At 34.8% G+C, this 16,175-nt stretch overlaps 1 protein-coding gene across 1 annotated transcript in view; it reads right to left on the reverse strand.

The window, feature by feature from the left end:
- LOC149560668 (putative UPF0481 protein At3g02645) overlaps nucleotides 1–13,997 on the reverse strand; it is a 153,305-nt gene extending 139,308 nt beyond the window's left edge. Inside the window, exon 1 of the mRNA XM_089824765.1 lies at nucleotides 12,286–13,997. Within this exon, the coding sequence (XP_089680891.1) occupies nucleotides 12,286–13,837 (1,552 nt within the window). The 5' untranslated portion in view covers nucleotides 13,838–13,997. The remainder of the gene's footprint in view (nucleotides 1–12,285) is intronic.
- Between the last annotated feature and the right edge of the window lie 2,178 nt (nucleotides 13,998–16,175).

Here is a 16,175-nt window from a genome sequence, read left to right on the forward strand (position 1 = left end):
GTAGATCATAGCTTATGATCAAAATATTGTAACCCTAATAGGTTAACTTTATTGTTGCAACCGTAGTGAGGATTTGTGAATTTCATCCCCACCCTAGCATTACATTCATCTTGAAGTATTTCTGGGTAACCAAATCATTGTGTTATGTGTTGAACTCTTTACAAATGTGATGTATTTCATTTTAGCATTTCAATTTTAATGGTAGATCTATGAGATGAACTAGGTGTGAATTTATGTTATTGGGTTGGAAGCTAAAAGTTTAAGGTCCTGATTCACCCCCCTCTTAGCATCTTGTTTCCCATATACTCATTCCAAAAATTGGCATAAGAGCCTAGATCTCTTGTCAGGAAGCCTAATAGCTTGAGAGGATAAGATCATGGAGATGGAGTTGTATAAGATGGGAAAATTCATTGAGAATTAGATGATTGAAATCTAGATTGTGTTGCAATAATTAGAAGAAGCAAAAGAGGAGTTAAGGAAAACCCTAAAAAGAAGAAAAGAGATAGCTATTTAGCTAAATGACACTCAATACAAAGAAGTTGACATAGAAGGACTATTGGACTGTGGAAAGACTAGTAACAATGATGAAGCATTGACATAATTGCTAGAGAAGAATAGTGCCTTAGTAAAAGAAGTAAAAGATCTCAAGACAAAACAAGAAATTCAACTAGTTACACACTGTAAAGAAATTAAACAAAAGAAGAAAGCAATGGAAGAAAAAATTATAGCTAAAGAAGAAAAAATGACAGATGGCTAAAAAACTTAAAGAAAGATCATTTGAAGTGCAAAAGCTTAAAAATAATCAACTTGATATGATAAATCAATTAGTAATTTCAAATCAAAAAGTAAATAGAAAATATTTATAGATCACAAGTCTAAGGATTCATAATGAGAAATTAAAAGGTGAGTTAAGGCATGAAAAGGAACTCATGGAGAGATTGAACAAACAAAATGAAACAATCAAGAACTTTGAAGACATGATAAAGTCACCTAGAACAAAAGACACCTTTAGTAGACATGGATGCAACAAGCACTCTCCATCTACTAATGAAGGAGAATCATCCAAAAGTGGAGAACAAAGGAATATAAAATCCAAAGGAAAGCCTACATGTCATAACTATGAAAATTGGTTATACAACCTTCATTTCCAAGAGTAGAAATGGAAATAAAAATTTGAAACCTAAACCAACTGGTAATTTTTTTAGTTGCAAAAGGGAAGGACCTCAAGCACATGAAGATCAAAGATCAATGACTCAACTAGAAAGTTATCTAAATTCCAAGGTCATTGCTACAATTTTCAAAATTCTTTTGATAGGGCTCATGAGCATAGACTCAAGAAAAAATCAAACTAGTTACTTGAAAAACAAACTCATACAGCAAGGAAAGGTAATTCCTACAATTTGGATTACAATACATGGTACAGTTGTTGCTATTATGGAGAATATGGACACATTCTAGAGAATTGCATCAAAACACATCTTAGAGGAAATTACAAGAAATGGTTAAATGGAGATATAGTATGTTTTAGTTGTCTAAAAATTGGAGACAATAGTAGAAACTGCAAAACTAGAACCCTAGCACTAGCACCAAGTAATGGAAGTGACAAATCTAAAGGAAAGAAAACATGGGTAGAGATAGTGAGAGATTGAAGAAATAGAGCATATAAAACTATGATCATCCGATATGATGGATCAGGTGATCACACCACATCTAACTAATGAAGGTATGTAGGAACTATATACCCATTTTTATATTTTACATCAATTCCTAGCATAAAAGTGATAAAAGTTCATATCTACACAAGTAAAGATGCATTAAGAACTATTAGAAAAATAAAATCATAGAGTATCAAGCATCAATGTTATCATGTATATTGACCAATATTTTTAGTATAGATCAAGTGATCAAGGAAGATAACATAATAAATGAATCAATTGGTTATGGCCGGGTGAGTAACCTTGACCAATCTAAAGTGGAGATGGAGCTAGCTATTATACACCAAGTATGAAGACATTAATTGTAGACCTAAAATGAAATATTGAAGGTATTTATTGAATTAGGGAATTCATTTGCATTTACCACATGATTAAAGGGCTTATGAGAAGATTTCAAGGTGATTGAAGCAATTTTAGCAACTAGAGAAAAAAGAATCACAACAATTTATCACCAAATTTGTGGAATAAAGTAAGTGTCATTCTCAATGGCGAGTTAAATATTCAATGAAGATATTTGTGCAAGAATTTTTTTTCAAAATATAGTTCAAAATGGCATCTGGAAGTGAAATGATGAAGCACATCATTGCATAAATCATAAGGGATGATCAAAGCCCTCCACCAAACTTTAGAAATTTATTTAACATAGATAACATTGTTGATGATATTGGAGCTTTATCATCAATTACACCTAGAGTCTTGACTAGTCAAGATTTAAGATCGTATTATCAATGCAAAGTTGGATAAATTAGACATTTTGAGATTCGAGTAGCTTATGACAAGCTATGTGTTGATGGAATCCTGAAGGAAAAATACAAGGTCATTGTCGAGAAAGGGCTTACCAGTACCCTAGTATTTCTAAAAGTTTTTAAAGTAAAATTGATCAAGGTTGCACTCAGTTGCATTCATGATCTGAAAATATGTTTAGAAGCTGGGCCAATCAAAATAAACAAGGAAATCATTCATAGGGTAACTAGGTATCCTACATTGGATCAACCAAAGAGAGGAAGGAGTGGATAGTCAGAAGGACAACAAAGCTACAAAAACTTTGTAGGACCTGGAGAAGGACAACCAATAGTCTGCTTCACTTTTGGTTTTGTTCTTTGTTTTGGTTTCTGGTTTTTGCCTCCTAGTCTCAGGCCTTTTGTCATTTTTTGGCTTTTAGTAGCAGTCTCTTGTAAGCTAGAATTTTTAATTTTCTTTCTATTATGATGTAAACTTTTGGGTTTTAAAATCCTTGTAAAACCTATTTTACTTAATCAAAAACTAAAGAGCATAAGGAGAAAAACAAAGAATGAAATTGAAAACCTAACCAAGGAAAAGTGGAATGGTCATGGAAAATCTATTGATGGAATTAAGGACAAATTAATTGAATTTTTTGTTCATGTGATTACACACAAGTTCTATCAGTCTAGAAGATTAAACAACATACACTATGTAGCAATCAATTTGGGCTACAAAATTGTGAAGAATGATCATTCCTATGATCTTGCTAAGTTGCAACTTCACCAACTTATAGAGAACCTAGAGGTAGTGAGAAAAGAAAAGAACACCTCTTGTAAGTTTGGATCCCTATTAGTTTGTATATTTTTCTATGTGCATAACTACTTTCCTACCATTGGAACAGATGCATGGAATACAAATAGAATAGCTATGGAACAACTAAGTGACTTAATAAGTAGACTGGGAGAAAATTTTGAAGTAGTAATGGACAATTATTTTGAATAATTCAAAGTTAAGATGAATAAGAGAATGAGAATTCCAAACTTAGTTATGGAAAAATATTATGATGAAATATGTTTCATTGTGGATACAAATTTTGTGTACACACAAATAGTTTTGTCAAGGGTAGAATGGCTGAGGGTAATGCCTATGAAGTAAATGTAGATGAGGTAATTATATTAGTTACTACACTTTTAGCAGAAGCTATAGATGATAGTATTGAGTTATAAGGAACATATAAGACTATAATTGTAAAGTTGACTGCTAAATCTGGTGCACCTAAAGAATGGAAGTAAAGAAAGAGAAAAGTTGTCAAGGTTGGAAATAAGGAACAAGGAGAAGGGTCAAGATAACCTAAAGAGGTAGAGGAAGGAAGAGGAAAATAACTTGTCATTGTGAAGCCAAGGGCCACCAAAAAGTAAAAGGTCATTGTGATAGAGCCTAAGGTAAAAGCTAAACTTAAGGACATGCAAGAAATGGTGACACCTCAAAGGCCAAAGGGCAAGGTGATCATCACCAAAAAAAGGATGGCACAACTCCCTACTAAGCTATTAACAGGAAGTTCATCTAAGAGGATGAAATCGAGTGAAGTCCAAGAAAATTCAAAGAGAAAATTGATCATTGCACAAGAGGAGGAGGAAGATGACGAAAAGGCTGATTCTAATGAAACTACCAAACTTAAAATAGTAAAAAGACTCCTTCCAATGACTGTGGATTAGGTATAAGAAAAAATGATAGAATTAGGAAGTATTTTGGGATTCAAAGATATATAGTATGATTCTTTAAAAAATGATGATAAAGTTAAGCTTGAAGGCACAATTATAGACATGATGATCAAGTTCAGGTGCACACCCTTGAAATTGGGAAATAGATTTCAAGTAGGATTATACAAAAGAGTGGATACCAAGTAGAAATGGGCATTGTCAACTAAGAAACAAATCAGAGAGACAACATTGGCATAAGATATGCTAGATTTAGGGAAGACTCGCATCTTTATAGCCCTTAAATATTTTGTCAAAAAAATTATGTCAAGAGATAGATCATATAAAGTTTTGAAAAATAAAGCTCATGAAGATATGTAAGATAGTATTCAAATATGGAAAGTAGAATTTGGGTTGCTTACTCCATTTGTAGAAGTGAGGGAATGTCGGGATGCCATAGAATTTCAAGATGAATACAAAAAAGAAATAGGTTAGTAGGTGTGAATAGAAAGAGACTATCACAATTGGAGATGATATTGATACCCCTCCACCTAATCCAAATATACTAACTAAAGAGGAAATTCAAGGCTTAATAAATGATTCAAGAAAACTCTGTACTAACCCAATTTTGTAAAAAATTGTTGAATATCTAAATCTTGAAAATAAGATGATTGGTGATGTTAATGTCACATCAAGTACAAAGGATACAAGTGTCAAGAAACTTGGTAAGGCATTAATTGTATATACACCACTAACTTGTATGCCAATTTTGAAAAAGAAGGCAATTTTTGATAAAGACTCGTGCACTAAATTAGTAAAGGATGAAGTCAAATAGAAAGAGCAGGAGGCTGCTCAATCTCTTATTCAATTGTTGAGTGTAAAGGTTGTAGAACCTACAAATGTGAAACCATTGCAACAAGTGATTTCTACACAAGTGCAACAACCAAAGTCAAGATCAAGTGAAAATGGGAAATAGTTGCAATTATCACTACCCAGTGATACACCCTCATGATCTTAGGATGTGACTAATTTAGGTGAAGATGATGACGAGTCTGTGAGCCTTGCTGAGGTAATTACATTACCTATGTATGACTTGAATAAACCTTGTTGAGGCATAAGGCAAAGCAAGAACAACGAAGAAGAGAGAAGAAGAGAAGATAGGTACTATATACTATCAAATATATTTTTACAGATGCATTTGGGATCATAGATCTGAACATTCAACATACAATTTTGGATCAACAAATAAATTTAATTGAAAAATTTTAGTCAGAAGACATAGACACCAACGATAAATTATTATAGTGATCTAAAAGAAGGATGGAGCATAAAGTGCTATAGAAAGTCTCATGAGAACTTTCACATAAACAAGATGAGCTTTCTACATCAATCACCAAGTTGGTAACAATTTTGAAAGCCATTAATTCATGATATTTTAAATTGTGTGATATAGATTTCTTTACAACAAATACTACATGCTCATTAGAGCTATTGCATGCATACATTAGAGTGAATGTTATTACATTGGGCAAGAATACAAGTTCAAGCTCATCCTCTTATAGTGCACTTGCATTCAGTCAAAAGAGGTTAGCCGAGCCCATGGCTAGAGATATAGAGATTAGGCACAAGTTAACATTGATTTAACTTCAGTTAGTGCCACATATAGAGATTATTTAAAAGGTGGTCTCTATTACTAATGACATTTTAAAGAAGGAAACATAATTTTCACATATTACAAGATTCATTGGTCTAGCTTACAAGCTAGAGATTCCATTTCAAATTTTGGAACAAGTATAAGAACGATGGAATAAAGGAAATGCCAATACTATGGAAAGTAATCAACAATTTTTTTATAAGTATCAATTAGCCGTAGCAGCCCCAAGTTCCATCAATGAAAAAAACAAGGGGTAAATGAAATAAAAATGTGATATGAAAGAATACAAGGGGATACAAAAAGAATAAGCCAAGGAGAAGAAATGTGCAAGTCAAAGAGTAGATATTAGATCTTATAGGATCAAATTATGGTCTCATGGGGAGGACACATTTTTTTACAGAAATGATTATTTTATTCATGACAAAGTGTTTTTTCCACTAATGTCAAAGGTGGAAATTGTTGATCGTTAAGCCTATGTTTTTTATTAGTGTCCAAACACTTAGTCATTTACTAGGCAAGATTACAAGGTCATCACTATGACTAGGTTATCTAGTAAAGGCCAAACATATAGTACTTACACTGAACAGGATAATGATTCTCGAGTATTCAGTAGTGACTAAGTAGATGAATGGACTGAGATATAGTTGGAGCTGAGAAATATAGTTAAGAATGAACATGTTGACAAGTTACTAACTACTAAGGAAATAGGTATATAAAAGTTGAGTAACAACATGAAGAAGTATACATGACTGAGCGTCAGAGCATTCTAGTGTCAAGTAGTTCATTTTCAACATATAAGTTTGTAATGGCACAAACACATATGTAAACCATTTTTGCCAAATTTTTAATGATATTTAATATTTGTAAACACAGCTAAGGAGTTGATTGCGTGCATTTGTAGAAGGTAATAATCTCAAGGCATGCAATTCAACAAATTAGACAATTGGATAGAAATGAAAAAAGATGATGAAGTGTAAACTGTCAATCAAGATCTAGAACCTTCACAGAACATCTATTTAAGGAAGATTGTAACCCTATAATTATATTAAGGAGGTAGAGAAAAGGACAAGTATCCTTATGTGCAAGTGAATGAGAAAAGATGAAGTCCAAAAGAAGAGAAGATAGAGAGCAATCAAAGAAATGAAGGAATGAATAGAGTTGTTAGATTAGGAGATCAAAATAGAGATACATCAAAGAGGAGATCCAAGATCATCTTATCAAGAAAATTGAGGGTCAGGTATTGAATCAATTATTGTTAATTGAGACATGGTAAATCTCTTAAGAAAGTGATCTTAACAGATCTATGTAAACCTCCTAATAGAGTCCTTACTTCATTATGAGTGTAAAATCCTTTAACAAGGTGACCTAATAGTCTCTTAGGCTTTTAACATGAAAAACCCCTCATAGGATAGATCATATCTTATGATTTAAACATTGTAACCCTAATAGTTTAATTGTATTACTGCAAAAATGAAGATTTCTGGGTTTCATCCCCACCCCATTTTTACCTTCATCTTGAAGTGTTTCTAGGTAACTGTTGTCACTTAGATTTGTACCCTTGTCCAAAGCCTATGCGTGAGGACAACCTAGTGAAACATGGAAATAACCTCCAAGCTATGGGACTTGAACTATGAGGTTAAGTCTCCACAGAAGGTCAACTTCCTCTTACTATTAGAATGCACCTAACTACTCTTGGAGAGGAAAAGGGAGAAAGAGAGCATGAAAGAAAATATACCTAATCTAATCTAAAGAGGTGATGCACCAAAATAGAGTGTTTAGACCAATCTTTTCCCACATATGCACTATTGAACTAGAATGAAACTAAGGATATACACATTCAGACTTGCTTTTAATCTAATAACCACATGTAGACCAGAAAAGCTGAATGAATGACACAAGGAAAGAGAAGATTCACTTATATATCATTCATAGGTTGAAAGAGATATAGTCATGTAGATTACATATTTCCACAAAGCATCAATGAGAGGCAAGGATTCTTGCACTTTCACACCAATGGCTGAAGGAGATAAGGCAGAATTCATGTAGTTAAGAGGCAAGGGGAATTTTACAATGGAGTTGCAAAGCAATAGAAGAGAACAACAGAGAATGTTCTAACCCTTTCAAAATTCACAAAAATTGCCTTTATAGTTCAGGCATAACTGTGATATCCTCCAACCAAAGTTACTCCTAAACCACTGCATTGAATTCCTCCAAAGAACAATCATGGGGAAAATCTAATCATGGATACAGATCTAGGGCAATGATATATGATCTTTTGTTTCAAATCATGTCTTGAAAAGATAGAAACAATGCCATAACTATGCTCTAACCAGGTAGATAGATTACTGGAGGCGATGGAGTGTTCTCCCGCATTTAGCATTCATTTCTTGGTGGTTGAGATTTATCATGAAGATCGGATTCACAAAAAAAACCTTGATTTCCTCTATTCCTAGTTCGTGAATCAACAAGTTAACTTAGTCAATCTATCTTGGCACCGAGATAAACCACATGGGCCAATCAGTTCATTTCATTTTTCCACTCAGTAGAGTTTCCATGCGGTTGATCGATTCTTCCTTCACTAATTGCGCCAACCTTGCAAACCCTAACCGCGATGATCACAATAACTGCCCGCTGCATCTAACCATTTAACACTTAGTGTTACCTTCTTAGGCCCACAAAGACATGTGTCCTCAAATCGCTATCTTGCTATGTATATCTATCGAGCAGCTTTCTATAGCGAGCTAACGAGCACCATTGATCTGCCACCATCTGACAGCCAGAAGATACACCCAATCTATCAGTGTGTTGACCAATAGAAACCTAGCCTTTTTCCAACTTGTCCAGTAAGTTCTTGCTTTTGCGACCCACCAAGGGAAACAGGACCCACAATCCACGTGTCGCTAGGTCGTTAACTTGCTATACTTAAACAACATGCATCTTCCCATAACAAGTTAACGAGGACCATTGATTCATGTTGATTTGACAATAGTGAAAGATGTACTAAAGGGACTAGCCCACTTTTTGCACTATCACCACCCTAGCCAATAAGAAATCAACCAATAGTTGATGTGTTATTAATCTATACACTCATTCTTGATGCATCATTGGTTTGAGGTCCACCCTGTGGCTTATGGAACAAACCTGGCCCCATAAGACACGTGGCAGTGAATCACTATCTTGCTATATATATCTCCTGAGCATCTTTCCATAGCGAGTTAATGAGAGCCATAGATCTAAGGTCAATCCTAGGGTGAAGAAACTGCACCAGTCATTCTGAAGATTGGTGGGTCCCATACTTGCCATGTCACTATGAGTAAACAAATTACAACTTTCCATAGCAAGTCAGCGAGGATTGTTGATTCTGCATTGATCTGGCAGTCAGAATCCCTCTTGAGCATTGTTACCCTTCCACATCGAATGAGGTCCCACCAACACTCATTTCACGGTGACTCGTTATGTTGCTAACGACAAAATGCTTAAGTTTTTTGATAGCGAGGTAACGAGCACTGGCGACCTTATCCAAACTCAGCACTGGAGAAACAAATCAAACCACCTCTTTCAAACTGGTTTTGCCGATCTATGTGGCAAACACTCGCTAAGTTGCTATGCATATCTATTGAGCAACTTTTCTTGGTGACGTAGCGAGGGTTATAGATCCTAAGGAGATCCAACAACGAGTAACTTGCAGGCCCACCGAAACATATCATAAGTTTGATTTTTTTAATTTTTCGATGTTTCTTAGGCATTAAAATAATATTAACTTTGGGAACTAGCCATTGGTGGGTGAACATTTGAATTCAAATCTTTGGCGGAAAAAAAAATGGTAACAGTAACCAAATCATTGTGTTATGTGTTGAACTCTTTATGGGTGTGATGTATTTCATTTCAGCATTTTAGTTTTAAAAGTAGATCTATAAGATGAATTAGGCATGAATTTATGTTATTGGTTTTGAAGCTAAAAGTTTAAGATCTTGATTTGTGATCCCCTCTCACTATCTTGTTTCCCATATACTTATTCTAACACTTCTTTCATCCTGATGATGGATCAAAAAGTGTGATATGAAACCTTGATGTCAACAAAACATACACAATCAAATCTTGAAGCAAAAAAGTCATGATCATATTTGTACTACAAAAATGAAAAACTCAACACATGTCGATGAAACTTCTTGTACCATGTCACAAGACTTTATTTCAAACCATAAAAGGATCCCTTCAACTTAAACATACCAAATAAATTTCACCTTTCACCACATAGTGCTCTGGTTATGTCATATAAATTTCTTCTTTCAAATCTACATCAATATAAGTTGTTTTCACCTTCATTTACTCAATCTCTAGACCATGTGCAGTTGTAATAAAAAGAAAAAAGTAATGGATATTTTTTTCAATATAGCTGAAAAAAATCAACATAATTATTTCATCTAATCTGGGAGAAACCTTTTACAACTAGTCGTGTTTTTGTAGTTCTCAATGCTTCCATTAGAACCTATCCCCCTTTTGAATACCTATATACATCCAAAATGGATTTATCTTATAGGTAATGGTACAAGATCCCATGCACCATTCCTCTAACAAGATTTCATTTCCTCATCCATATGCATTTTGTAAAACTCTAAATCATTCATACCAAAATCTCCTTCCATAGATATTGGTTGATTAATATTATCATTCAAAGAAAATATGCACCTTTGATCATCATGAGAATAACCATACCTTGTATGTGATTCTCTTGTTCTAGTATACCTTGGCACAAGCACAAGGTCAAGTACAAGTTTAGGTTCAAGTTCATCTTCTTCCTCGGATGAATCTCAACTCATAGAACGTTCCTCAACTTCTTATCTTTGTATGGGCATCGATTCAATTTCCCAATGTGGAGAAGGTAGCTTAGTTACATCTATATTTTCATCCTTTTTTTCAGTTTCACTGAAATAGAAGAAGGCTTCATTTCTCTAAAGATAACACTTCTTGAATAAAAGGTATATTGATTATCATATGAAAACCATATGACTCATGAAGGAAGCATCTTGATTCTCATGGTCTATTGATGAGGAGGTAAAAGATTAAAGTAGAGATAATGGGTTTAACTCTAGTTAAAATGGGGAAGATAAAGGGTCCTATATGGTGCCCTATCATTGAGTCACATGGTACCTTCTTTACTTCTTTTATTGACACTTGTATTCACTATTGGGTCATCATATCAAACTTCTCATGCTAACCATATTGACATTTCATGTTGATGTTTACATGGTCAATCCTTTTTGTTCCAAACCTTAACTACATGTATCTTGAGCATATAACTTCAATGCAATCAATTCAAGATGTGTTCAGATTTCTTATTCAAAATAGTTGGATGTGGTGTTGATTTCAAGATCATTGGAACACTTCATTTTTTATTGTTATATCCTCATAAATTATTAATAAACTTTCATTATGTTAAATTTATTTGATTTCACCTTATTTTTATACATAATTATGAATGTGTTTAATATTATTTTTTGTTGTAAGCACATATTTTAGTTACACAAATCTAGAATGTGTATTTATGACTCATAGATCAAATCTTGAAAACATACATTAGGATTAGATGCCACCTACATATACAAACTTTAAAGTGGGCCTTATTTATATGAACAATCTTAGTATTATCTGTTTTATTCATTTGAATGTTATTAATTGATGATAGGTGTTAGTTTAATTTTTCTTTTTCTTAGAGTATGCATTTTAATATCTCAAACTACATAATCATATGATTTGTGAAAACAAGTATAAACTAATAACTTTATGTAAAAGAACATGATAACATCTATCTTTACGAGATATAATATCTTACTCCAATGACTTTGCCTCAACTATAGCAACTGCTATTTGTAGAATTAGTGGTGGGTCTTGGGAAAGTTTCACCCATGCATATATTTTTATTTAGAGATTTACTGTATCAAATGGTGAGGGGATATTAAAACTCAACGTGGAGGGCTTTGATGAAGTAGAAGACTTGATAAAATTCATAGTGAACAAGTTATCCTAACAATAAAAAATGACGCATCACAATCAGTGTTCATGCAATTATTTTCTTTTATGATGTGGATACAACGTAACAAAAGAATACTATGAATCATAACACATATCTCTAAAAAGTAACGATGGATGAAGAAAGAATGAAATGCTCTGCAACAATTTTGCCTAAAACATTCAGATTAGTATAATGAACAATATAATAGAATACTTGAATAGTTTATTTCAATTTTATAGAAGACCATAAGAGCAGGAACTAGTAGAAGAATAAAAAGAGCAAGAAAAATATTTTATATATGCCTTTATCAAACAGTGTAAAACAAATTAGAAACCAATCATGTAACTTGCTAGCTCTTTGAGACATTGATTAGCTCAAGAATAAGAGGAATTGACGGCAAAATAATATACGGGGCATCGGATATTTGTGGACTAGATCTAAGCCTAAATTAACAAGCAGTTTTGAATGGTTTAAGCTACTTACCTGATTTTGAGCAGCGGTTAAATAAGCAAACGACTTGAATGACCGTTAGCCAGAGAAGGGTGATTCCTCCAAGGAGAGAAGCGAGCAACCATGGCTTAGAACAGTGAAGGCTCCAAAATTGAGCCGACAGAACCCTCCACCATTTTTTTCGGTAAGCATTTATAGATCCTGAAACCTTGTCGATCGGATCATACCGTGGTATGTCCGTGGCCGGGACAGTGACGGAGTTCCAGAGGCTAGCCACCTCTTCGTCGCTTCCGAGCTTGTTGGCGATGATACCTCTTCGTCTCAACCGAGCCACATCGACACTTGTTTTGACCAGGTTGTTCATGAACTCTACGTACCTCGTTATTATCTTCTCTTCCTCCTCCCATTGCGTCTCCATCGCTAGAAGATTTCTCAGAATCACCTCCGACCTGTCGTCTACAGTGAACTTGGGCAGGTACAGTTTTAATTTGCTCGCACTGAAATGTATGTGGCTGATTCCTTTGCCCTTCAATGACGTGAATTTCACGCCTATGCTATGCAGCTCCTCTATAGTTGGAATGTGAAGATCATCCTCCTCTCCACTACCCCGCAAATAGGTTTGATAGGATTCTCTCATTAACCAGACTATTGACCATATTAGTAAAACAGGGTAAAGCAGAAAAAAATTAAGAATCACGGCATATAAGCCGTTCAGTATGGTAATTAAAAATTTAGCTAGTTTCTTGGGGTTTCTGTAATCATCTTGGCTTCGAGATCCAGAAGGGAGTGATTTATTGTCGGCTTCAGATTCTTGGCTTTCCTCTGTAGACAGAGGTGGGACTGGTTTATTGTCGATCATGAATTCACCGAGCAACTGCAGGATATGAATTCTGTTCTTGTATGTCCGGCTGCCAGCTTCACCCTTCACCTCGATAGGAGATAACTTTGTCAGTGCTGACTCAAACCAGTAAGCGTCAATATCCCTCTCCAGTGCCTTCCCGATTTCTTGCAAAACCCACAATGGTAACTGATTTTCCAATTTGAACATATCTTTCACTATTTCGTTCAACAAAGGGTGGTGATTGTCCCTCTTCAGAATATGCTGCAACACGGTCAGCTCTCCGCTGCCTTCCTGTCCCTTATTTCTTGCATCATCGAAACCGTCGAGGACTTGTAGAAGGAAACAACCATCTCTTGCCAACATCCAGCAAAGCCCATCTGACCGACCTTTTTCTGGTAATCTGCCGATGACTTCTATTCCATAGTTTTTGTGCAGTTGCTCCATTAGACTTTTTCTTTTAAAATGCTCCACCAGTGATTCCATGCCGCCTCCGGCGCTCAACTGCCCATTAAATCTGTGAGCGACTTCTGACTTGAAATTCTCGGAGGCACACAAATTTTCCGTGCGGCCAGAAAGATTGAAGTGCGGAGGACCGAAGGAGATCTGTTTAGGATGGTAGAATAACCGTGTCTGGTCATTCTTCAAACACGATGGAGCGTCATAAAATACGTCCTTCTGAAGGAGTGCGGGGGCCTCCATTAAACTGTTTCTGACGTCAATTGTCCAGTCCTCCCAAACTCCCATCTCGCCTGATTATCGTTAAAAAAAACCAGTCCTCCTTTTCTGCTATGCCTACCTTGGGCGACTGTGAATATTCTGAAATCCTGTAAGCTGTAGATTTGTTTACGAGAAGTCGGAGAGTTCATAAGGACAATAATTGCATCCGGACATGTTTCCTCACAAACCAACAGTAATTTTGACGAGAACATTTCGCGTTTTTCTTAACGTAAGGTTTCTGTCGTGTCAAAGTTAGAATCTGAACCATCGAAGACGACAAACTGAGTTATCAGCAGCACATGGGAAGGTTTTGTACTCTCAACCTTTCGTTCTCGTCAAACTTTCTGTAAATCGCAAAGATTTATAATCCTTCCTTTCACAAAATTACCCTTGAGCTCGAATAAATAAAAAATCTCACCTTCACTGGCATTATAATTTTGTAGGTAATACACCCAATTGATATATGACAACTTAGTAGAAGTCAGAGATTTCTACTCCGGGTAACATTTTAGATGACAAATTGGTAGAAATCAAAAATTTCTAATCTATTTCGACATTACAATGTACAAATTTGGTCAAGAAATATGTGAAGGGAAATTCGTTGTGCACAGTTGGATACACCAGATTTCACAATCGACTTAAAGTAGAATTGAAAATTGAGGAGAGAAGGAATGACCCGCAATGCATTCGGTCGTCCTGACGTCAATACGTCCAGTTTTTCCTTCCATCAAGAGAAAATACATGTGCTTCAGACTCGCAATTAAATTATTGACTCCCGTGACTTCAACGTGTTCAACGCATCTAAATTTAAATTTAGAAAATTATGTTGCTGATATGATGGAAGAAAGGTCTTCTATTTTTTGTCTCGTTTGTGAAGCCAAAATCTATCAACTTTTAAGTTACAGTTAGAGAGTAATATCAAATTCCAACTCACATGTTATGATTGAAAAGTTTCGAGTGTATTTTTTTTTTTTTATAAAAAAAATTCTGTTTGTAAGGGAAGAGATGCAGGAGTTGTCCATGTTAACTTGGCGCATCTAGATCTCTTAAACTATAAGTTGAATTATGTCAAAAAAATCAGTGTAGCTTCACATATGACTCAAGAATCTAAAGTTAAGGTTCTAGGGTTTGAGCATTTATGAATCTCTCTGTAGTGGTCATGTAGTGTGGAGTGATCGAAAAGTGTCATTTTAAAGCACTCCCCTCCATTATGTTCACCCTTAATAGTTTCCCACCATTCAAAAATAGGTACTTTTTGGCACAAATGGACCAATGAGCAACCAAGAAAGCTAAAAAATGATCAACTATTAGTATATGTGTGATTGGCTATTGGCACATGTCTTATTGGCTATTAGTACATGTGTTATCATTGTTTTGGGGCTTTTTAAAAGTGTTAATTTGGGGGTATCTATCATTAAACTCTCACGATCATTGGATCACCTAGTGGCTACTAAGTCTCTTCCCCTATTGGACAATAGAAAAACCTTTATATTTGGTAGAAGTAACCAATCTAGGTTTTTCATTTTTCTCAACAAAAATACATGTATGTTAAATCTAGAATTTCGCACTTCATATAAATTCCAAATCGTTTGTCATATATAGGGAATATAATTTAAGAGTCTTTTATACCATTCATTCTCAGAAGACATGGGTAAGTGTGAACCTTATGAAACATGGGCCAACATGGGTGACCAACAAAACTACACAATTAGATCCTTATAGCAATACCATAATTTGACTCATTGACACAAAATATCGCATACTTCTTAATTGTTGAGATAATGGGGCTCTATAATGAATAATTCACAAGGCACGTCCATTGTTGAATGTCTTGCAGATAGGTTAGAGAGTATAGAGGCTTTAAGCATGGTGGAAACTCCATACATAAGTGCACTTGGGTTGGAGAAGGTCCTACACCACTTGCTACTATCCTGACATTTTGTTGTTGCGTATGCTTCCTACAACCACATTGAGGATTCGTGGTAGCTTTATGTAGCTGGAATATTTTAGGTTGCAATAAATATGTCCAAAGAGTAATAAGATAGAACATATAGTAAAATTTTGATGAAGATTAGTTTGTGTTTGAGGGGGATAACATGAGATAGCAAAGGAAGAGAAACAAATATCAATAGAGCCATAACTGTTTGGAAGTAATCATTCCCTACATTTGACTTGAACTTGATTGCTACAACTAAAGTATTTTTACTACTTTACAATAGATCTCCTTAAAGTTGGTTCTTTCAATTGAATTATCATAGAAGAGAGAAAAAAAATGAGTTAAACAAAAGGTTAGAAATGGACTTACTTTCTCATTTGTAAATGTTTTAGCTTAGGGAGAGAAAACAATTTGATATTACCAATGTCT

Source organism: Cupressus sempervirens, chromosome 4 (assembly GCF_028749045.1).
Source record: "Cupressus sempervirens isolate cs-2001-9-10 chromosome 4, ASM2874904v1, whole genome shotgun sequence".
Taxonomy (NCBI): Eukaryota; Viridiplantae; Streptophyta; class Pinopsida; order Cupressales; family Cupressaceae; genus Cupressus; species Cupressus sempervirens.